General features: G+C 49.0%; 1 protein-coding gene across 5 annotated transcripts in view; it reads right to left on the bottom strand.

Moving 5' to 3' along the window:
• The window catches only part of ARSG (arylsulfatase G), a 149,066-nt gene that overhangs the window by 31,847 nt on the left and 94,280 nt on the right, over window positions 1–22,939 (bottom strand). For 4 of the 5 annotated variants that reach the window (XR_014773370.1, XM_084751395.1, XM_084751396.1 and 1 more), the window contains 3 exons: window positions 14,758–14,866; window positions 6,706–6,826; window positions 1,035–1,125 (listed from right to left, as the gene is read on the bottom strand). Coding sequence is in view for 4 of the 5 variants with exons in the window: in XM_084751395.1 (XP_084607521.1) it covers window positions 1,035–1,125; window positions 6,706–6,826; window positions 14,758–14,866 (321 nt within the window). In the remaining variant the exon portion in view is untranslated. Of the gene's footprint in view, window positions 1–1,034; window positions 1,126–4,700; window positions 6,258–6,705; window positions 6,827–14,757; window positions 14,867–22,939 lie in introns of those variants that run through there. The other variant, XM_084751397.1, reaches the window with a different exon arrangement.

Genomic DNA, 22,939 nt, shown 5'->3' with positions numbered 1-22,939 from the left:
CATGTGTGCGTGTGCACCTGCATGTGTGTGCATGTGCACCTGCACGTGTGCGTGTGCATCTGCACGTGTGTGTGTGTGCATTTGCACGTGTACCTGTGCCTGGGATCAAACTCAGGTCAGCAGGCCTGGTGGCAAGTACCTTTACCCACTACATTAGTTATTTATTGGCTTCACACAAACTAGAGTCATCTGGAAAGAGGAACTTCAATTGGGAAAAAAAAAAGCCTCTATAGGATGGACCTGTTGCAAGTCTGTGGGGGCATTTTCTAGATTAATGACTGATATGGGAGGAACCATCCCACTGAGCATGAGGTGCCACCCCTTCGCAGGTGGCCCTGGGTGGCATAAAAAAAGCAAACTCAAGCAAGACACAGAGAGGAACCCAGTCAGCAGCATTACTCCATGTCCTGTCTGCCTCAGTTCCTGCCTTGAGTTCCTATCTTGACTCCCCTCAGTGATGGACCGTGCCCTAGGATGTGTACACCAACAGACCCTTTCCTCCCCACGCTGCTTTTGATCATGTTTGGTTTGTTTGTTTGTTTGTTTGTTCGTTTGATCACATCAATAGAAAGCAAACTGGAGCACCCACTAAGCCACCTCAGCAGGCCCAGTATGACATTTCTAAAATATATTCTTGGGTTTTTGAGCCCCAGCCATTGAACGGACCGAGGATGGAGCGACTTCTGTCCAGCTGCTATGCAGACTTTTAAAGTCCACCTTCTGAAACATTTTATTGCCACATAAATGGCACTTTTAAAGGTCTCTGAGCTCCTATTTCATCTGCAGCCAAACTGGCATTTAAAGGTTAAGTAGGAGCAAAATGTTCTCTGTGTGAAAGGGGGCAAGGAAGAAGAGGCTGGCCCCCTGAGGCTCCAGTGGATGCAGAGTGCCTTTGCTGGGCCCTCCTGCCAAGCTAGGGTCTGGGTGACATAGTCAGAGGCACATGTGAGCTCCTCAAAGACGCCAGCCATACCGACTCTCACACGGAACGCCCATGTATGCACATGGGAGGTAGGGTGGGAGGCTCCACTTACCAGTAATGTAGAAGGCCTTGTGACGGTCCAGGCGGACAGTCTGCAGTGCGCCGTACTCTCCGGCAGCCCCACTGTTGGGGTGGAACAGTACCTGAGAAAGAAAGCACGACCTGTGAATAAGAAAAGTGTGCTAGGCCGGCAAGATGGCGTCTCGGGAAACTGTGTTCGATGCGCAAGCCTGCCGCCCTGAGCTTGATTACAGGAACCCACATAAAAAAAACCAGATGTGGTGGTGCACATCTGCAATCTCAACACTCCGACTGCAAGCTGGGAGGCAGAGAGGCAATCAGAAGCTCGAGGGCCGACTACGCTTCTGTGTGACAGCAAGAGAGACCCACCTCAGCTAAGTGCAAGGTCAGAACAGACTCTCAAAAGTTGTCCTCTGGTATCCTTGACCTCTCCCGGCTCCTTCAATCCATCCTCCCTCAGAATCAAGTAACCTGGCCCCACAGAGACTCAACCACCAACCAAAGAGCACGCCTGGGACAGACCTACGCCCCCTACATACATGTAACAGAGGTCCAAGCTGGTCTTCAGGTGGGACTCCTAACAGCAGGAGCAGGGGCTGTCTCTGACTGTGCTGTCCGCCTTTGGATGCCTTTCCCCTAACTGGGCTGCCTTGCCTAGCCTCAACAGAAGTTGTGCCAAGGCAGGTTGATATCCATGGGAGGCCTCCCCTTGTCTGAGGAGAAACGGAGGAGGCATAGGGGGAGGAGAGATGGGAGGAGGGGAGGGAGGGGAAGCTCTTATCGGGATGCAAAAATAATCAAAAACTAAGTAAGAATGAAATGTTAATATAAAGAGGGAAAAAAAAAGTTGTCCTCTGACCTCCACATGCAGATGTGGTCCATGTGCCTCCCCAATACACACACACACATACATACGCACATACACAGGAGCGAAAATCATGCTAGGTGTCCTGGCCTACTGTAATCCCCACATCCTAAATACCCGCTGATGAGCACAGGCCTACAGCTGAAGCCACCGCCATAGTCATTTGACTAAGAGCTTCAGAGGAATGGGCTTCCTCGCTGTACAGCTCCAACACGTCACAGGGAAGTCAGCTTCACAGGCCAAGGACCGCCTCTGCAATCTGCAGGGTGCTGAGTGGCCTGGGCTAGTGCTTTTTTACTTTACCATTAAATTAAAATTAATTGAAAAACTCCAACAGCCACAGCAGTGCTTTAAACAACCCTCGGGGCCCTTCTCTCTGTGGAGTTTCTGGAGGGCTGTCCAGGTCATGCACCTAGGAGTCCTTCCTGCACCTTCTCCTCAGGCGCAGAAAGCAAGCTGCAGACAGAGGTGGCTTACATCTATCCTGGGGCTTGTAACGAAGGCCACCTGAAGATCTCCACAAAAAAATGGCTCCTTTCGCCTCTGGCTGACTCTCCGAACTCTCTTCAGCAAGAGTTGTGTAAGGAATGTGAGATCTCTCCAGCCCCAAGCACAGTTTCACCTCGGAAGCTTTTCTTGCAGAACTGGGGTTCGAACTCAGGCCCACACACAGGCGAGGCACACACTCTACCCCTGAGCTACGGCTCCAAATCAAGCCTAGCCTGAACACAGACACCTATGACTCAGTCCTACTGTACTGCTGAGGAAATCTTTCCTGATTCAGTCAGACGTGGAAGAATTACCCTAAAGAGTGGAAACACCTAATTCAGAGGTCCCGAGGGAAGGAGTTGGTAGGAAATAAAAGGCCAGCATCCTCAGTAGGTTGGTGGGTTTGGGCTGGAGGCATGAGACTGGCCTGGGATGAATCACGTCCGTATATATTGCTGGGAAGTCACTTACGTGATTCAAAGTTTCCGTGGGGCTTGGGGAAAAAATAATGAGAAACATCTGTTGGAGAGGGAAACAGCCCCCCCCCTAGTTTCAGTACCCTGAGAGGATGCCGCCCTGTGAAGGGTTCCCCAACACCTGCAGCTTCCCTGCCCCCCCATCAAAGCTCCAAACACCCCCAGCAAGCTTCCTCCAAACAAGAGAGGAAGTCATTACTGAAAACCTCATTTCTTCCATCCCAGAGAGCCACGCCTGTCACAGCAGGACACTGCTTTGTTTTCTTGAGAAAGGGAAAACTGGGGGTGGGGGGTGGGGGTGGGGGAGGAGGGTGGGAGCAGAGAACATGGACCATCCTTGTCTCCCAGGAGGGACATGTTTAGACACACCTCCACTTCCACTCCTGCCCAAGACACAATCTCTTCAAACTATGGCTATCATTTGGGGCTCAGTAACAGGACTAAGACGACTCTGCCACAGTCTCAGGGTATAAGGGGCACTAGCAGAAGCCTCCAGAACCTAAGAAGCAAAACTGGGGCAGCCTGTGCTTAGAGATGGGGGTGGGTTTTGAGATAATCATATAAGCCACCCCGCTTTGAGCAGAGCGATGACAGCTTTCTTGTTTACATCAACATAGGAAGACGACCACTGGTAAGCTGACACGCAATCATGGCTGAAGGTACTTCCTCTCCAGATGTCTGCTCCACAGTTCAAAGCCGGCTGACTTTATCTTCTACGGACTTGAACTCATACAGACTTCTTTCCGGGATGCCATCCTGCTTTGCTACGCATTTGTTGTTTTGCTAAGCATGGCTGTGTCACCCTGTACAGTATGGTCCCCAGAGGTGTCCTCCTGCACCCCAACAGGCAGGGAAGGGCCCAGCTTCAAGTCTCCGGAAAGCAGGGGTGGGGGAGGGGGTGTCAGTCATTTGCATGTCACTCTTGGTGACACTTTTCACCACTAGGGGCCTCCCTAAGAGAAGTGATGGGTATTCATGTTCCCCGATACATGGCTTCTGGAGTGTCTGTTTATAGCCCATGGCTGCCCCATATTGGAATAGACCACGCAGATGCAGATCTACTGAGGAAACTGTCCCTTCACGGACAAAGTTTGAACCTGGCCATGAAAGACATGACTCGATCACTCATGACGTCACCACCTCCAGCTTCCATCTTGGAGTCAAGAGAACAGAAAGTGGGTCACTAGGTTCTGGAACGTGTACCCCCTCCCCTCTCAGGCTCTCAGCCCTCTCTTCATGGCTGCTCTCACCGCCTATTCATAGAACCGTCAGTGTCAGGTGCAGGGGGTTAAATAGGCAGAGCACCCAGCCGGATGACGACTGTGGTGGCTTTGGGAGCTCACAGACACAAGCTTCCTAGAGAGAATGAAGTAGGTCACGAGCTCAGAGATGTGTAGCCACCGTTTCCCTTGCACTTTCCTCCCAGGGCCCTGAGAGGCGGCTGAGAATATGTGGCCCTAAGCTGCTTCTCTCTTTAGCTCTGGGCTCTCCTTGCAATACGCAGAAGCCAAACGGTGGGAGGCATCCACATAGTGTTCTGAGCGACTATCTAAGAAGTTCTTTGGGCTTCTAGAAACTGGAATGGTTTCAAACTGACCCATATTAGAATCCTTCTGAATGAAGGACAAAATCTGTGGGCAGATACAAATTGCATTTATTAAGTGGTACATGGGTTGGAGAGATGGTTCAGTGGTTAGAGCAATTCCTATTCATGCAGGGGGCCTGGGTTTGGTTCTCTGCACCAATACTGAGGCTCACACTGTCTGTAACTCCACTTGGAGGGGATCCAATGCCTTCTTCTAATGACTGTGGCCACTGTACAACACAGAGCACACCGACACATAAACTCAGGCACACACAATGCACATAAAGTAAATATTTTAAAGAGGTATATACATACTACATACATGGATGGATGGATGTTTGGATACACACAAAATCATTTGTTTTGATATTCTGGATTCCTCTAAAACTGTTACAAATCCAAGACAATTTAGTCTCTTCATTTCAATGGGTTAGGCTGACTAGAAAAGAATAAACCCAAATCCATGCACATCAATCAGCCCTGTCCTTAAAATCCAAGGTGGTCTAACCTGGAGAGTTTACATGCACACTAGAAGAAGTTGGTGCTCAGGGAGACCAGGCACAGAACCCACATGCCGTCCCTCTTTAAAGGCACCATCAGAAGCTCCCTGTAGGCCGTAAACTGGCTTCCTCTTGCTGGGTCATAGGATATGGTAAGAAAGTAAACAAGTGTCCACTTGAGCTAGATTACCAACACAACTTGTATCTGTTTTTTCCCACCTGGTTCCTGGACCTAACTCAATGAGTGTGCACAAGTCAGATGCTAAAGGAAGGCACGGCTCTGTCCGGGAACGGAAGTAAACACGTGAAGGAGCTGGCATCCACAGGAGTCCTGACGGTGTCAAGATCACTTCCCGGTGACCCTAATTATCCTATCAGTAGCCATGGCAATAGAGACTCCGGAGTACCTCTCCACAGAAACCTTGGCTGACACTGCCAGGTCAGAGCTGCTGACTTCCAGCTGAGAGCGGAAAACATCTTCCTGTTTCGTGCTGCTCAGAAGGGCCAGGCCCGGACGATCTGCCGCTCCGCAGAGACAGATGTTCTGAGGTGACCCAAGAACCCTTCAGAGGACTGTGCAGGGCTAATCTGACCAGCCCTAAGAACGTCATCAGTGTGTGTAGGAGTGCAGTGTGGTCCACTCGAGGCCCAGGTTCTGGCTGACCTAGGAAGGCTGCAGTAATTACTGGCCTTGGTGGCCATGAGCACATCTGAATCACTCCCCTGTGACCCTCTCAAAGACAGAAATAGACCTCTGAAGCATAGATCTCCAGCGGGGGAAGCTGGGTGCTCACTGGGTCTCCCTAAGAGGTTCCCAAGATCCTCCAGGCTCCTGCTCTGGGGACTTCCTCTTCCTTTTAGGAAAACACATGGAAGTGACATGAAAAACCCAGGAGGACTGGAATTTCCTGGCTGCTTATTTGGTGCTTCAGAGCACCCTGAGGAAGCAACAGCAAGAAGGTGATCCTGGAAGCTGGAGACCTGAAATCATTGCCAGGGGCTGCTGATTCAAGCACAGGCAAGACAGCCATGGTGGTACATATCTACAATCCCAGCACTCAGAAGGCTGAGGCTATTGGAAGCCTGAGGTCAGCCTGGTGCAGGAGCATCTTTCAAAAGTAAAACAACAACGAAATAACAGGATGCAAAGTGTGTGCTGAGCCCTCCCAGTGCTGGGAGAACGGTGAGCACACAGAGACCTTGCTGACTTTCATTCGTTTGTTCATTCACCCTGCATGCGCTGGATGCTGGATGCTGGCTGGGTACGGATGCTGGCTGGGTACGGATGCTGGCTGGGTACGGATGCTGGCTGGGTACAGATGCTGGCTGGGGCTGGATGCTGTTAGATACAAGAGAACTGAAATCTGAAGCCAGCAGGTGAGGTCTTGTCCCCCATAGGGCTTCCATTCTAGCTGAGCCCAGAACTGGATAGGTATCTTGTCCAATAACAACAACAACAACAACAACAACAACAACAACAACAACAAATGTACTGAGTGCCCACGTTATGTCAGAAAACTGAATGCATGCAGAAAAAGGAAATTAAACCTTTGAGATAATGAATTCTCACATACCTCTACAGTAAGTCAACATGTCAAATATAAACATAAATCTGGATTAACAGACTGAATTATTGGAGGTAGCTCATCTCTGAAATTAATCACTGCGGTTTTTGCACAGGATCTGTACCAAGCACTGCCACGCCATCTTCCGAGAGTGGTCCTGTATATGTAGGTAGCAGGTGTGAGCTGTGAGACACAGCCTAGACACGTGCTTTCTCCACTTACCCTATGCCCTGTCTGTGACCTGCCAAAGAGCACATCAGAGGCATCCAGTCCATCGAAGCTCCTATCTGGGGGCAAGCTGGCTCCTGCCAGGGCTATCGCCGTGGGGAAGATGTCTAGCATGCTGCAGAAAGAACAGAACAGTTTTCCTCAAGTCTTCCAACTGTTTCCCTTGCCCTCCTGTGAGCCAAACCCACCTGAAGCAGCCCAGAGCAAAAGCAGACAGCCTCGCTTAGAGCCCACGCTGTCTATTTCTCTTTGGAGTTCTAACCGGGATTTCTGCTACAAGCGGCAGGATGTGGCCAGATGTTGTACAGGTTCAGATTTAATTTCACCACCTGTGTAACACTCAGTGCTTCCGTTTACTAATCCCTAAGATGTGTGGTCTAATAACAACAACTGCCGCGCAGGGTGGATGTGTGGGCAAAACACTCAGGGAAGACACACAAGAGAAGCAGCCTGGTTCTTGGTGGTTGTTCGTCTTTAATTACCAACAGGGTCGCACCTTTAACCCGAGAGCGAAGAGTGGGGCGCTGTCTTATCAGGAATAGTGTGTGGCAGGGTGACAAGTGTCTGCAGGAAAATACTCTCTTCATTTTCCATCGCCTGAGTCTCTGGCTCATGAAAATTTAGTCTTTAGGAGAAGTGTGTGAAATTTTGGTTATAACATGTGAAACACTCCACTTCTATCACTTGACTTTAATTCTCTTTTGTCCATGACAAAGTGGAGAATGTCTTAGTAGAAAAAAAAAATTTAGAACATAAAGAAATATAAAAAGAAAATATTACATAACTGGTCCGTCTCTTGAGGGTAACTACTGTTAATATTTACTTTAAAAAAAAAAATTCAAATTCGGGTTGGAGAGATGGCTCAGCCGTTAAAGGCTAGGCTCACAACCAATACATTCAAATTCCTACTTGTGTGTGTGCAGTATATGCGTGTGTGTGTGTGTGTGTATGTATGTGTGTGTGTGTGTGCGCGCGCGCGCTTGCTTGCCCATATGTACCTGTGTGGAGGCCAGAGGTTAACATCTGTCTTCCTCTATCATGCCACATCTTGTTTTTTGTGACACGGTCTCTTGCTGTTTCAGCCTGTCTCACACTGAGGCCCCAGGATCGTTTCCCTCCAGCACTGGGGTGATGGATGTGTCTCTGCCTCAGTCTCCAGCTCGTACAAGGTGCTGGGGAATCTAAGCTCAGGACTTGATGCTCACATGGCAAGAACTTTCCCCCACGGAGCCATCTCCCCAGCCCCACCCACTATTCACATTTTTGGTGGGTCTTGTTTATGTGATTTTATTCGTTCCTATTTTGATTGTTTGGTGTTTCACATAAGACTTGCCTTGGATTCCTTATCCTCTTGCCTCCACTTCATGAGGGCATGAGGGATAAGATTACAGGCTTATGTCATGTGATTTTTTTTCCAAAGTCATGTGGAACTTTACTGCACCGTGTACCTCCCACAAGCCTCCCGCGCTCATATCACGAGATGGGGGGTGGGTTGTCAGGAAGAGCAGAGGGGCTGCCCTTCCAACAGAGCTCTTTATACAAGAGCCAAAGGAACTGAAGGCCAAAGAGGCTTGCCAGAGCCAAGGGGCTGGGCCCACATGAATTCTGTCATGGCTTAGACTTTCCCAGGAAAGAGGTCCTGGTACCCAGAGGCTGGGACAGCATCAGCATTCAGGATCCTGGGTGGGAAAGTCCTCAGGGCCAGGTATTCCTAATGTATCCACCCTGAGTTCTAGGAGCAGCTCTCCGCCCTCCAGAGAAGCCACAGAAAGGACCCAAGGAGTGTGCGGCATCTCTAATCTGCCCACCTCCTTCCCCCCTGCAGGGTTCTGCCTACGACCTGAGGCGGAATTTCTCGTTGACTCTGGGACAAAGTGTTTCTCTTTGCCCATAGCTTTCACAGTTCACAAAACTGGTAGCTTATCTCTTGAGATAGGCACTCCAGGAGCTGGCATCCCACACTGGTGTGCAGTCAAGGCATGCGGAGTCAGCACCCAAGAGAGTACAGAACAGTCTGGAAACCTGTTCAGGGTCCAAGGTCCCTGCCACAGACCAGGAAACACAGAGGTCTTGTGTGGTCTGAAAAGGTTGAGATGGTGTAGGGCTGTTCAAGCTCACATTCATATTCTCTCTCAACAGACACACACACACACACACACACACACACACACACACACACACACACAAATTTGAAGTAGATTTAGGCTTTCCTTTGCCATCTTAAGAGACATCGGCATCCCAGAGTCTGGGGCAAATCAGCAAACCATCTAAACAGACTCTATATTAAACTTCCAGAATGAATTACATACTTTCTTTTTTCCATCTTTTGCCTCCTCTGCATCATGAGGTTTGGCATGCGACACAGCACTAGTCCAAATCTAAACAGTTAGGGAATCCCAGTGTGTCAGAGTCTGGCATGCCCTACAGAGGTTTTTAGTCTACACAGAACTCAAAGAGAAGCCTCACCCACTAAGAAAACCTCTTCAACAGGTTTGATGACTCTCACCATTCAAGGTAGCCCTGTCCAGCATGGGCATGCCTAGGCTGTCGGAAAGTCATTTCTCAAAGGATGGCAGAAGCCCAGCCGCTGAGGTTAGCCCCATGAGAGGGAAATACTGCCTGGAACTCACAGACTCGAGGCTGGGCTTTCCTGCTCACGCACCTGGAAGGCAGACCTGTCTTACAGAGGCTACTGATGCCCCTGCAGGCCTCAGTCTTAACCCAAGAAACCCAAACCTGCAGAACCCAAGCCCTGCACTTCCAATGTGTCCATTTTGATGCTTGGCTTTTTGTCAGAGCTACAGTCTGGACTTACTTGGTAGGCATTTTTGCTACCACGGGTTTCTTGTCTATTATAAAAAGAAAAAGGGACTGGAGAGACAGCTCAGCTCTTGTAAAGGACCTAAGTTCAATCAATTCCCAGCACCCACGTCAGGCATCCCACAGCCTCTGTGGATACCTGTGCTCACCTGCATATACCACACACACACACACACTGCCTGATTTTAAAAAGTCTAAAAAGCAGAAACTACATTTATAACTATTGATATAAAGACAAATGTATAAGTGAACCATTTTGTACCACTTTTAAAGTATTTTTCTTTTCTTTCCTTTGTTTTTCAGACAAGACTGTCATGTATCCAAGGCTGACCTCTGGAGTGCTGGGATTACAGGCATGAGCTGCCACACCCTGTGTATGCAGTGTTGGGGATCACACCCGGGGCTTCATGCATGCTAGGCAAGCACTCTACTTACTGAGCTACATGCCTGGCCCCCCTCACACAATCACATTATGGACTCTGGCACTGTGCGTCATGGACCTGATGTGTAAGCAGGTTTCAGGCCCCAAAGCACCATTTCACAGGCCCTCTGATAGGAAGAAAGGAATGCGGTGCCCACTCATGGAAGGGACACAGCTGTGACAGAGGGCTCTACGCAGTGGCAGAAAAGGAGGTAAATATGGAAAGGTGCCAAGAATAGAAGAGATGAAAACAGATCCGCCTCCGGTGGAGGGAGGCATGGAACTGCCCCTAGGATACAGAAATAGGGGCTTTTTTAGCATTCAATTGTAATTTTCTTTCAGTGTTGTTTATTCCCTCTCATTATCCCTGAAAAAAGCTAGGTCTCCCACCCCTTCCTGGCCTTAGTCACGCTGCAGAGGCTTCAGGGGCTAGCCTGTGTTCACATTTGACTGGCAGCCCATCCCAGTCCCTCCCTACCCTTGAGTCCCTCTTACAGACACACACCCCCACCCCCACCCCCACCCAAAGCACCTACTTTAGAGTAAGCGGTAGTCCTAGAGCACCAGGGCAATACTGAACAGCAAATGGTGAATGTTTCTCATGGACAGCTTGGCAGGGTCATACAGACCACAGGACATGATGTGGATAAGGATTTTATAGCTTCTGCATGTAGATCCCATTCTATGCCTGCAGATAAGATGGAGTCTGCTGACCTTCACCCTTCCCATATAACCCTGTCTTACTAGAATCCACAGAGCCTGCTAAGGTAGCCCAGGACTCTTCTGCAGCTCTGACTGTTTTTCCAATGAGACTGGTTCAAGATCTTCCTATCAGTTCCACCAGCTCCTGCTTGCCCACCAGCTCTTATTGCCAGGTGTGGTCCTCCATCCAGAACAGGGATGGAGATGCCCATCTCAGGCACAGAGCCAGGTGTGGTCCTCCATCCAGAACAGGGATGGAGATGCCCATCTCAGGTACAGAGCCAGGTGTGGTCCTCCATCCAGAACAGGGATGGAGATGCCCATCTCAGGCACAGAGCCAGGTGTGGTCCTCTATCCAGAACAGGGATGGAGATGCCCATCGCAGGTCCATAGCAGACCCTTCACTTTCTTTCATAAGACTAAGAGAAATTTTCCTAAAATTGTTGTTCTCAATCAGAGTCTTTCTGTCCTTCTGGGGACATGTGGCACTGCCTAGAGATACCTTGGTTGTCACAGTTACTGGGAAGGGGCCTGACATTGTGCTAACATCCCACAATGCTCAGAACAGGCAAAGAATTGCCTGGCTCAAAATATACAGCAATGTTAGGTTTAAGAAACCTTGTCCTGCACCTTTAATCCCAGCACTCGGGAGGCAGAGGCAGATGGATTGCAGTGAGTTCGAGGCCAGGCTGTTCTACAAAGTGAGTCCAGGACAGCCAAGGCTACACAGAGACACCTCCCTTGTCTCGAAAAACCAAAAGAAAAGAAAAAATAAACCTTGTCCTGGAGCTGTAGGGTAAATTTATCATGACTTTTCTGCTTTGCCCCAAAGGCAATCTTTTGAAAGTGAGTTTAGTTCTCAGCATCAAGAACATCCAAGCTGGGGCTGGAGAGATGGCTCAGAGGTTAAGAGCACTGACTGCTCTTCCAAAGGTCCCGGGTTCAATTCCCAGCAATCACATGGTGGCTTACAACCATCTATAATGTGATCTGGTGCCCGCTTCTGGCCTGCAGGTGCACATTCAGGCAGAGCACAGCATACATAATAAATAAATAAATAAACCTTAAAAAAAAAAAAAAAAAAAAAAAAAGAACATTCAAGCTGCTTGGCTTATGACTACTTCCGCAGCCTCCAGGGCAATGTTTCACCCACAGTCAGAAACAGCACTAAGTTTGCATTGTCTCCATCTGGCAATTGCTGTCTCCAGGCTTTGGGGACAGTCATATACAGGGTCTTTCTAAAATACTGTATTATCACATAGGCACATATCCAAATAGTAACCTGGGTATTGCTAAAAGATAGCCAGTGAGATTCAGGCTAAAGGAGCCTCCCACCAGCACATTCTGTTAAGTTTAATTTGTATTATGTTTACCACGTAGGAACTCAGGGATGGAACTCAGGCCACCTGGCTTAGCAGCAAGCACCTTTGTAGGCCCAGCCATCTTGTTGCCTCTCACACACATCTCACTCCGTACCCTTTTTTAAAATTTTAATTTCTGAGCCGGACACCTGTAATCCCACCACTCAGGGAGGCAGAGGCAGGCAGATCTTTGTGAGTTCGATGCCAGCCTGGTCTACAAAGCGAGTCCAGGACAGTCAAGGCTACACAGAGAGATCCTGTCTCAGAGAGAGAGAGAGAGGGAGATTTCATTTTTTTTCCTGTATTCGTGACAGTACACATCTTAACCTATTTTAAGATGTCATAATTTCTTGAGGCCATCTGAATAGAAGTTGAAGGAACTCTGACCGCAAAGGTCTCTATCCTCAAAGAATAAAGGACTAAAACAAGTAACCAGCCTGGGCTCCCACAAAACGAAGTGTGAGCACTAAAGCCCCGCCCAGAAGATCGGGAGGGAGAGCCACAGCCAACGGCAGTAAGAAGCCCCGCCCAGAAGGGGAGGGAGAGCCAGCTGCCACTCAGACTAACTTCACACCAAAAACATCTGAAGAGGGGCTGCCCTGCTCCCCTTGTTTTCTTCTGATGAAGTGCCAGAGGGCCTCAAGAAAATGCATCTGTACCAAGAACTCTCTCTAGTCACCCAGCTATGGCCTCAGTCCCTGTCCTCTGATTATCAAGGACACAATCATCTATTGTGGTGCAGTGGCTGATGGTAGCTGCACACACAGTTCTCAGATGAGAAACACGCTTGTTCCAGCAGTGAAAGCCCGGGCCTTGAAGACGCTAAGGAGTTATTTGTGCATGTGCAGCCCGACGCTTGCCCCTTGAGTCTGAGCTATAGAAGCCGCCCCTCCCTGGCCTTCTTCTAGCCAAGCTAACATCACAGATTCCAAGCTGCGTGGTTGTTGTCACACCTGCTGGCCCCCACAGAGTGCACGCTGCCCCCTCCTGATAGCACAGGGATGACCTGAAACCCTTGAGGGGCCTGAGGGCTGGCGGGGGGGGGGGGGGGGGTAATGCCTGCTCGCCCAGGCTGTCAGAACTGCTCACCCCTCCTGCCTTTGGCTTCCGTCTCAGCCCTTCTTTCCTAGAGGGTCTGGAGATGTTGGGAGGTGCTGGGGAGGCCTGCCTTCCTCTGGTTGGCACTGTTCTGTGAGAGAACTTCTCAGCCAGGCTTTTACTCATTGTCCTGGGCTTCGGTGAAGGCTCTGGTGTTGGTGAATACAGGGCAGAACCAGACAGAGGTAACCGACCTGATCTAGTGAGAAGTCGGGCTTGTGAGGTAGCGCACACAAGCAGGAAGATCTGAGTTCGATCCCCAGTGCCCATGTAAAATGCTGGGTATGGCAGCATGGGCCTGCAATCTCAAGACAGGAATGAGCCAGGGCTTGCTGGCCAGGTAGCATAACCAACTCACTGAACCAGCCTCCCCCATGGTAGTCTCAAAGAGAAAGGGAGGAGAAGCTGGGGAAATGAGTCAGTGATTAAGAGCCCTCACTGCTCTAACAGAGGACCTACTTTGGTTCCCAGCACCCACATGATGGCTCACAACTAAATCTAATGCCAGGCCCAGGACCCCTAATGTCGTCTTCTGGCTTCCACAAACACTGTACATGCATGGTAAATAAAAAATACACGTGGACAAAGCACTTTCATACAGATTTTAAAAATTAAGCCAAGTGTGGTGGCTCACGCCTTTAATCCCAGCACTTGGGAGGCAGAGGCAGGTGGATCGCTGTGAGTTCAAGGCTAGCCTGGTCTACAAAGTGAGTCCAGGACAGCCAACGCTAAACACCAAGAAACCCTGCCTCAAAAATAGAAAAAAATTAAAGAAAGGCATAGAAAAGAACACAAGGTGGGTGGTTTCAGAGGAATGACACCAATGGTTGGCCTCTAACCTTTACACACAAGCATGTATAGACACAAACTCACACACAGGCACACATACACATGTACACACACAGACATGTGCACACGTATACACACACGCGCGCACACACACAGACACATGAGCACACACGCACACATACACTAAGTATATAAACAAATACTTTTCAAATGACTTAGTGAGGGGTCCCAGCTGTAAGTCAGGGTTCATTAGTTTCCAAGGCAATGTTTCCAGAGACCCATCACAGCCAGATTTCCTGCCAAAACACTGACTGGGCTTATCTGTTTACCCTGATACCCGGAGAGACATCATACATACAAAGCCCCTGAGGAAAGATGTCCCTAGAGATGAGGCCTGGAGGCTGCACTCCGCAAGGCTGGAGGACATCCTCACCTAAGGATAAATTCTTTCCCTCTTCGTCCACTGGGGCCATCTGCCTCCTTCCTGGCCTCCGGGGCATTCACCTGGTTTCCAGTGATAGCCACTTCTTGTCGCCACCTGGGACAGCTCTCCTAATCCCAAGGATGAATAGTTAAGAGTGCTGGGGACTTCACTCCTGCTGCCATTTTGGCTGCTTTTCTCTTTAGCTAAGAACCAACGCTGAGGTTAGAGACCAGCAAGGTCCCTTGTTTACTCAAGTATCGTCCCCCACAGGGAGGCGCCTGCCCTCTGTAGCTACTTTACTATAAGATCTGCTTTATCGGTCATGCAGGTAAGCAACACGCAGTGAGTTTGCTGGGATCTTCAGCCACCCATGTGTCCACATCAGCTCTGTCTCTAAACCCCCACAGCTAACGGGCATTCGGATCCCTTACCTTAACAAGGCAGTGCTGGTGACATTGGCTGGAACTCTGCCAGGCCAGTAAGCCAGTGCTGGGACACGATGTCCACCTTCCCAGGTGGTCTGCTTGGTTGGACTTCCCCCTGTGAGAAGCAGCAGTTGTTTGATGAACATCACACTCTCAAGGCTTTGTTTGTTTGTTTGTTTGTTGTTTGAGATAGGGTTTCTCTGTGTAGCCCTGGCTGTCCTGGACTTGTTTTGGAGACCAGGCTGGCCTCAAACTCACAGAGATCCACCTGTCTCTGCCTCCCTGAGTGCTGGGATTATGTGCCACCATGCCTGGCTTCTTTTTCAGCTAAGAGATGGCCTATGGGAAAGCAGTCCCTCTCTAGGAGTATCCAATAATTTCCACAAAGAAATGGCTTTCTTAAAAAAAATTAATAGCTGGGAGTGGTGGTGCATGCCTTTAATCCCAGCACTCGGGAGGCAGAGGCAGGTGGATTGCTGTGAGTCTGAGGCCAGCCTGATCTACAAAGCAATTCTAGGACAGAGAAACCCTGTCTTGAAAAACAAAACAAAAAAGTAATAAATTATTATTATTATTTATTTTACTGCCCAGCTGTTTGTTTCCGTACATGCTGTGATTTTTCTCTGGACTTAACATATATAAACAAAGCTCTCTGTCAATTCTGTCAATTCCTTTCATGACATTCCCCCATTTTAAACTGTCTTCATTCCTGACTCCTCATGTGTCCCTGCACGGTGAGACTCAAGTGACCCTAGGCACTTAACGAATCTTGGTTGAATAAATGAATTTGTCTTCCAGTTGATCTTGTGCCTGTCTGATTAGGATGAAGAGAGAGGGGGGACAGACCCCTACAAGTTGCCCACGCCTACCTCGCATGCATGATGCCATCAGTTCAATCACTAGCACTGCACAACAAACAAAGACTACAAGTCTTGGAAAGAGGGGGTTTCCTCGGCTGTTGAATCCACCCAGTGCCTGACTGATCGTGTGTGGATCTGTTTTGTTTTGCATTGTTTTTTCCTTGAATCAATGAGTTGTTGGGATGAGACAGTATCAGTCATGGTTCTGAGTGTTTGCCTCTTTGGGAGAGGTAAGAATTTCCCATGTGCAATCTTTGAACTTTCACATTAGTAACGCGAGGCATTATTTTTGTAGCCAAGTCCGAAGTGACCACCAATATAATGACAGCCGTGGGCTGGAAGAGATGAGGTCATGTTTTATGAAAACATCCTGAATACACATGTTGCGTTGAATTAACCATGACGGCTTCCATCACTCCCACACACACACACACACACACACCCCACCCTCATCCCTGGTTGAGCCAGAGGCCAGCGGTTCCACAAGGTTTGCGTGTAAGAAGTTCTTCCAAGACAAGCGCTGTATGTGGCTCACACACACACTGTGGTCATGCGACTTCCTCAAGTTTGGCTGGCGTAAATAATAAAAGCAATCATGGGTGGGGAGGCGAGGCGACCAAGATGAAGCCTTCCTCCCTCTGTGTTCTCACTGCCACAAACAGAACCTTTGATGTTCCCGGCTAAGTACATCATACCGGAAATGCTCCAAATTCCTGGGACCAGCACATGAAGAGCTCTGGAGTGTCCCCCCCACCCCCACCCCCAAGTGTTGATACAAGAAGTTGAACACAAAACAGCTCCCACCCTATGGACTGTTTACGTTGAAGTGTGTGAGGCTCAAGAAAGCGACTGAATTCAGTCACTGCGGGCTGAAAGGCTCTTTGATCTAGTCCAGCATTTCTCAAGCACGTACTTTCCATCGGAGCCTTCTCTCCCCGAAACAGACACAGAACAAGACCACTCGTGTTATTCATGCACGTGAAATAGAAAATCCAGAACTGTGGCCGAGCACAAGATGCGTTTGTTTCCACGTGGGCTCAGAATACACGGCATGGTTCAGCCTATGGCCAAACAGCAATGAGTACACATACAGACGCTTGCCAGGGAACCTGTGGGTCTCTCCAGCTCTGGGAGCTGCATTTGCGTGGACTCTTTTAGTGCGAGTGGGTGGAAAGATGGGGCTCTTTTATTTACAACCCACCGTACACAGCATTCAAAGGGTCCTGATTAACCTTTTAAGCCAGACGCTAAGGCAAGGCCAAGGCACTGGGTTTAGGAAGTAAATCGCTCTCTCTGACCAGAAGGCAGGGGCTGTCTCTCAGCTCCATGACAGGCAAAAGAACAGTTTGCACTTTGGACAGCCCCTTTGCAGGTGACTGAGCTTCCCCGGAGGGTTTCTCAATGGAAACAGTTTCATTACGTTTGTCGTCTTTCAGCGGAGGGTCAGAGGCTAGAGGGTGAGAAGGGACTGTGCTTTCGGCAAACCTATCTGTCAACATGATGGACAGCCCACATGGAAAGTTCACGATGGAGAGAGAAAAGGGTTGGCCCGTAGAGAGAAGCCTCTCAACATGGCCACGTGGGTGGGGCTAGCCGGCTAATCCAGCTGCACCTAAGGCTCTAATTTTAACTGAAAGGTAAGATCACTAATTCTAGCCATGTAAATGATCCCAGTCCCGTGGTCCTTGTACACAAAGGGAATTTAGCAATTACCAAAGCAAATAAATATTTATCACCCGCAACACAGAAAACCAGTTGGATAAGCACACACGGCTGATAACTGCGCTCCGCCACTTGGAAGGCCTATGGAAGATTCTGGGGAGACCTTTCTTCCCCACTCTTAGTGCCAAACCCCAATTTCTCACCAGCCCTGCTAGGAGTGAGAAGTGGAGTGCAAGTGGTGTTGTACAATTATCAGCCGTGTGCACTTATCCAACTGGCGTTCTGTGGTTTATCTGTTCCAGCACGGGCAGGGCCCAGACCAACCGCCTCTACAGAATAACGCCTCTAGGTAGCTATTTCACTCCTCATTCCAAGCTAAAAATAATAGAAACAGTAACTATAACATCATCTATTAATTGGGCCCATACGAAGTTAAGTACGTGGCTAAGTGCTCTCCTACATAACTTCATTGGATTTGGATGACAACATTTTGTGCACACATGTGCACCAAGGTGTGCAAAGGGGAGGTCAGGGGACAACTTTTGGGAGTTGGTTCCCTTCTTTAACCATGTGTCCTAAGGACCAAACTTAGGGGTCCAGGCTCCGTTGCAAATGCCTTTACGCACTGAGCCACCTCATCAGACCTTTGTACTGACTGTACCAGACAATCCTGCGTACTTACACACTGTGATCCCCATTTTTTTTCTAATGAAAAAGAAAGAAAAAAGAAAGGAAGGAAGGAGGAAAAAAAGAAAGAAAGCCAGGCACAGTCGCACACACCTTTTATCTCAGCACTCGGGAGGCAGAGACAGGCGGATCTCTGTGAGTTCGAGGCCAGACTGGTCTACTAAGCGAGTCCAGGACAGTCAAGGCTACACAGAGAAATCCTGTCTCTAAAAAAGACAAAAACAAAAAACACAACAACAACAACAGAAGTTCAAAGAGGCTAAGTACATTTTTTTTTTCTCAGTATTGAGGGCTGAACGAAGGGCACGTCCTATGCTGGGAAAGTGTTCTACCACTGGGTTTGAGTTACGTCTGCAGCCCAGCCTCTTCTTTCAATTTTTAGTTTTGAAACAAGCTCTCACTAAGTTGACTGGGCTAGCCTTGAACTCACTATGCAGCCCAGGCTATTCTCAAATTGTCCAGTCTCCTGCCTCAGCCACCCAAATGGCTGAGACAGCAGGAATGTGCCACCAGCTCTGGCTGAATTTAAGTACTTAGTAAATCCAGGTCCAACTACACAGCCAGGACCCTCACCCATTCAGTTTTCTAGCATTCCATACCCAAAATGTGTGTCAGAATCACAGGCAGACTTTTTCAAAAACACCATGGTGAAGCCCTTCTCCTAGAGGCTGCGAGTGGCTGGCCTGATGGGGGAGGCACTTCAATACCTTACACAGCTCTCCCAGGAAAATGTGACTCGGACAGGACTCACTCCCAGGTTAGATGGGAAGCAGGCACAACGCGCTTCAAAGCCAAACGTAGCTTGTGTGCTTTTTGCATGTGATTGTTCATACACATGTATGTGGATGTGGGGATGTAGGGCAATGTGTGTAAGTGTGGGTGTGGAGGCCAGAGGTCAACCTCTTCGGTTGTTTTGTTCGGTTTGGTTTTTGTTTTGTTTTTAAAGATTTATTTCTTATCATGTATACAGTGCTCTGCCTGCATGTGCACCTACAGGCCAGTAGAAGGCATCAGATCACATTATAGATGCTTGTGAGCCACCATGTGGTTACTGGGAATTGAACTCAGGACATCTGGAAGAACAGCCAGTGCTCTTAATCTCTGAGCCATCTCTCCGGCCCCAGTTTGTTTGTTTTGAGGCCCAGGGAATCTAAGCTGTCTTCTCCCACTCAGATAACTTAATTTCCAAATAAGGGAGAGAACCTACCAGGTACAGTCATTCATGTCTATAAGCCCAGCACCTGGGAATCTGAGACAGGAGGATCCCTTCTAGTTCAAAGGCCAGCCTGGGATATAAGGTGGCTCCTAGGCCAGATTGGGCTACAAAATGAAATACTATCTCAAAAATTAATTAATTAATCCCTTGGTCGACTTGACCTATGACCCATTTTTTTTTTTCACCTTCTCACATCCATTAAATAGTAAAACTTGAACCGTTTCTTAATTGCTCTGGGGACCTGGGAATTTTCTGGAAGCTAAGACTGTGTGGTCTTGGTGGAAACCCAGGAAACCTAGCTCCTGGGTTTTTAATTGGCCTATGATTATGAAGGGGTCAGGGAGAGAGGAAATCCTGACTGAGCCTTCACTCTCCTTACCTAATCACCTGGGAGTCAGAAAGTGCAGTCACCAGGCCGGGCGTGGTGGTGCACGCCTTTAATCCCAGCACTCGGGAGGCAGAGGCAGGCGGATCACTGTGAGTTCGAGGCCAGCCTGGTCTACAAAGTGAGTCCAGGACAGCCAAGGCTACACAGAGAGACCCTGTCTCGAAAAAAAAAAAAAGCAACAACAACAACAACAAAAAGAAAGTGCAGTCACCATACAGGCTTTTCCTCTGCCTCCCAAACCTTTCCCTCTCTGAGACACCTTCCCTTCTCTACTGTGGTCCCAAGACAGGGCCACACTGGCAGGCCATCTGTGACCGGTTGTCTGGCTTGACCGTGTGGAAGAAGGGGCAAAGGGCAAAGTCTGACCCCTGCTCTATAATCTGCATCAGCACCTACCACCTGCTTATCATGCCCAGAGGCCTGGGTGTTCTGGAGTGACTTGTACCCTCACACGTCCCTGCCACTTCATGACATGCTGGCTGGCTTTCTGGTCCCCATACTGGGCTCAGGATCTCAAGCCCCACCCAACCTATGCCCCCTGTAACCACATGCCAAGCACAGAAATGGTGGACAAGAAAGCCTGAAGGCCTCTGGTTCTCCCATAACAACCTTCGTTTTAACCACATGGCAGACAACTCATCAGATTTGAAGACCCAGGTCAGCTGACCCTCCCTCTGCATCCCCAGTAGCTCAAGCTTAAAGCCTTTACGAGGGGATTAGCAGCTAAAGGTCAACCTTGGGTACCATCCTCAGGGGCTGACTACCTTGTTTTCTGAGACAGGGCCTCTCACTTGCCCTGAGACTCAGTTACTAGGAAGCATGGCTGGGCAACCAGCTCCAGAGATCCACTTGCCTCTGCCTCCACAGTCCTGGGATCCAAGCATGAACCATCACACACAGTTTTTTAACACGGGTTCTAGAGCTAACTCGAGTCTTCATGCTTGCAAGGCAAGCAATTTACTGGCTGAGCCATCTCCCTAGCCTTTCGTGCTTTTTAACCACAGGCCTTAAACTGGCCACACCTTTATCCCTTATGCCACCGCATCATAGATACGACCCGATAAGTTACAGCAAGAAAAACAGCTAAGTCCACAGCTTAAACGTCTATGCACTTTTCCATTTGGAAAGCTCTTTGTTAATTTAGATAAGCTTTAGTACTTTGACCCGTGGCTCTGCTACACTCAAAGTGTGAGCTGTATTTGGCTTTCTGTCCAGAGATGCTTGTCTGTGGCCCTGATGATGTCTTTCAGTGCATTCGTGGTTAGTAATGACTCTAATTAAAGCGGCACCTCTTACTTAAAGCAATAAATATTTAGCCTCAGCAACCAAAACATAAACAGAACCATGATTCATAACTTTGCTTACTTGTTCTTCCCTCCCTGGCTTCAGAAGTAAAGTGGCATTCCGCAGTGTATCACGGCAGGGGCAAGCCGACCATGATTACTGCTGCCTACGCCTGGGAAGAGCAAGCAAAGGGCCACCCGCCATGTTTCACTGAGTCAGAAAGTCAAGCAGCTCGCTGAGTGCTGTGCCAATCTCTTCAGACAAGAGCAACGCCAGACAAGAGCTCGTGCACAATTTGGGTTCCTGAACCAGTGAGGTGGCTCAGTGGTTAGAGGGTGCTTGCCCACACTCCTGATGGTCTGAGTTCTAACCCTAGGGTGTGCATGGTGGAAGGAAAGAACAAACGTCTGAAGGTTCTCTTCTGACTTCCGTACCTGTGCTGTGTCAGCTCAAAAGATTTGTTTTGTGTTGTCTTTCGAGACAGGGTCTCTCTGTGTAGCCTTGGCTGTCCTGGACTCACTTTGTAGACCAGGCTGGCCTCAAACTCACAGCAATCTGACTGCCTCTGCCTCCCGAGTGCTGGGATTAAAGGCGTGCGCCACCATGCCCAGCAGCTCAAAAGATTTGTATATAGAGGCTGGATGGCTACTAGCCCAGCAGCTAAAGGAGTTTGTAGCCAAGTCTGATGACCTGAGTTCGATGCCCCAGGATCTATATGGTGGAAGGAGAGAACCTTGATAACTATCTTCTGACCTCCCCCTGTGCCCCACGGTACTTACAGGCCCTCTGCCTCCACCCCCCCACAAACACACACACATACACATACACACACACACATACACACATACATACACACACATACACACATATACACACATACACACACATACACATACTCACACACACACATACACACATACATACCTACATACATACATACACACACATATACAGACACATATACATACACATACACACGCATACACACGCATACACACATACATACACACATACATACCTACATACATACACACACATATACACACACATATACATACGCATACACACGCATACACACATACACATATACACACACACACATATACAAATACACATACACAAATCGCCAAGTGCAGAAGCACCCTGACTCTTGATAATTCTGATGGCAGCCAGCAATGGCCTCAGAACCAGATTCTGAGAAGTACAAACAGGCTGATCAGAAGGCACCTTTAGAGCTGGGCAGATCCAAGTCCTAACTCCAGGGACGCCCCTTTAATCAGATCGTCTCGGGCAGAATTCATAAGCGCCCTCAATCTCCATCTCTCATTCATGAAGTGGAAAATGACCACGCTTATCTCACGGGGCTGCGGGAACAGTTACATAAGATCATGAGCACAGAGTTCGAAGCGAGGCACTTTCGCACGGCACCTGCCACAGATTGGGTGACAGAAAAGGTCAAGATACCTACACATGGAGACAGGACGGAGGGCGGGGGGGTGGAGGGGTGGGGGGGCAGCTGGTACACTCATGTACCAGTCCTCTGAGGGGCCGGCATATCTGATAAGCTCCTTTAAACAATTTTGAGCATCATAGGCAAACCCAGCTTGCAAGATCTCTGCCAACAGCTGCCATGTGGAGTCCTTTATCTGGCTTGCTGGACCCCGATTGGCATTTCCTTGTGCAATTTCTGGAGGCGCCCACCGAAGGACATCCTATATACCCTTCCAGAGAGGCACGCTTCCTTCCTAAATATTAATACATACCCTTGCCAAGGATGCCCATAGAATACTGGCTCCATAAAAGCACAGAGAAGCCGGGCTTCAGTGAGGCCCAGAAGTATGGCTGGGTTGAGGTGGTCTCAAGTGTGCTGACAGGGACATTGTAACAAGCCAGCGTCCAGAGACTAGAAAAAGACAGACTTCAACTTCCACAGAGTTTTTTTTTTTTTTTAACCATGAAGCCCTATCCTAGCCGGACCCAGCAGCTAACAGTCCTTGTCCCAAGTCTACCAACCTGAGCATGGCATCTCTGACCCTTCTCCACCTTCTCACAACTGGACAGGAGGCCGAGGATGCCAAGAGATCTGGGTCC

Source organism: Acomys minous (genome assembly GCF_964271855.1).
Source record: "Acomys minous genome assembly, chromosome: 12".
NCBI classification, from domain to species: domain Eukaryota; kingdom Metazoa; phylum Chordata; class Mammalia; order Rodentia; family Muridae; genus Acomys; species Acomys minous.
The sequence above is the reverse complement of the archived record's forward strand: the minus strand, read 5'-3'. Positions and strand labels throughout refer to the sequence as shown.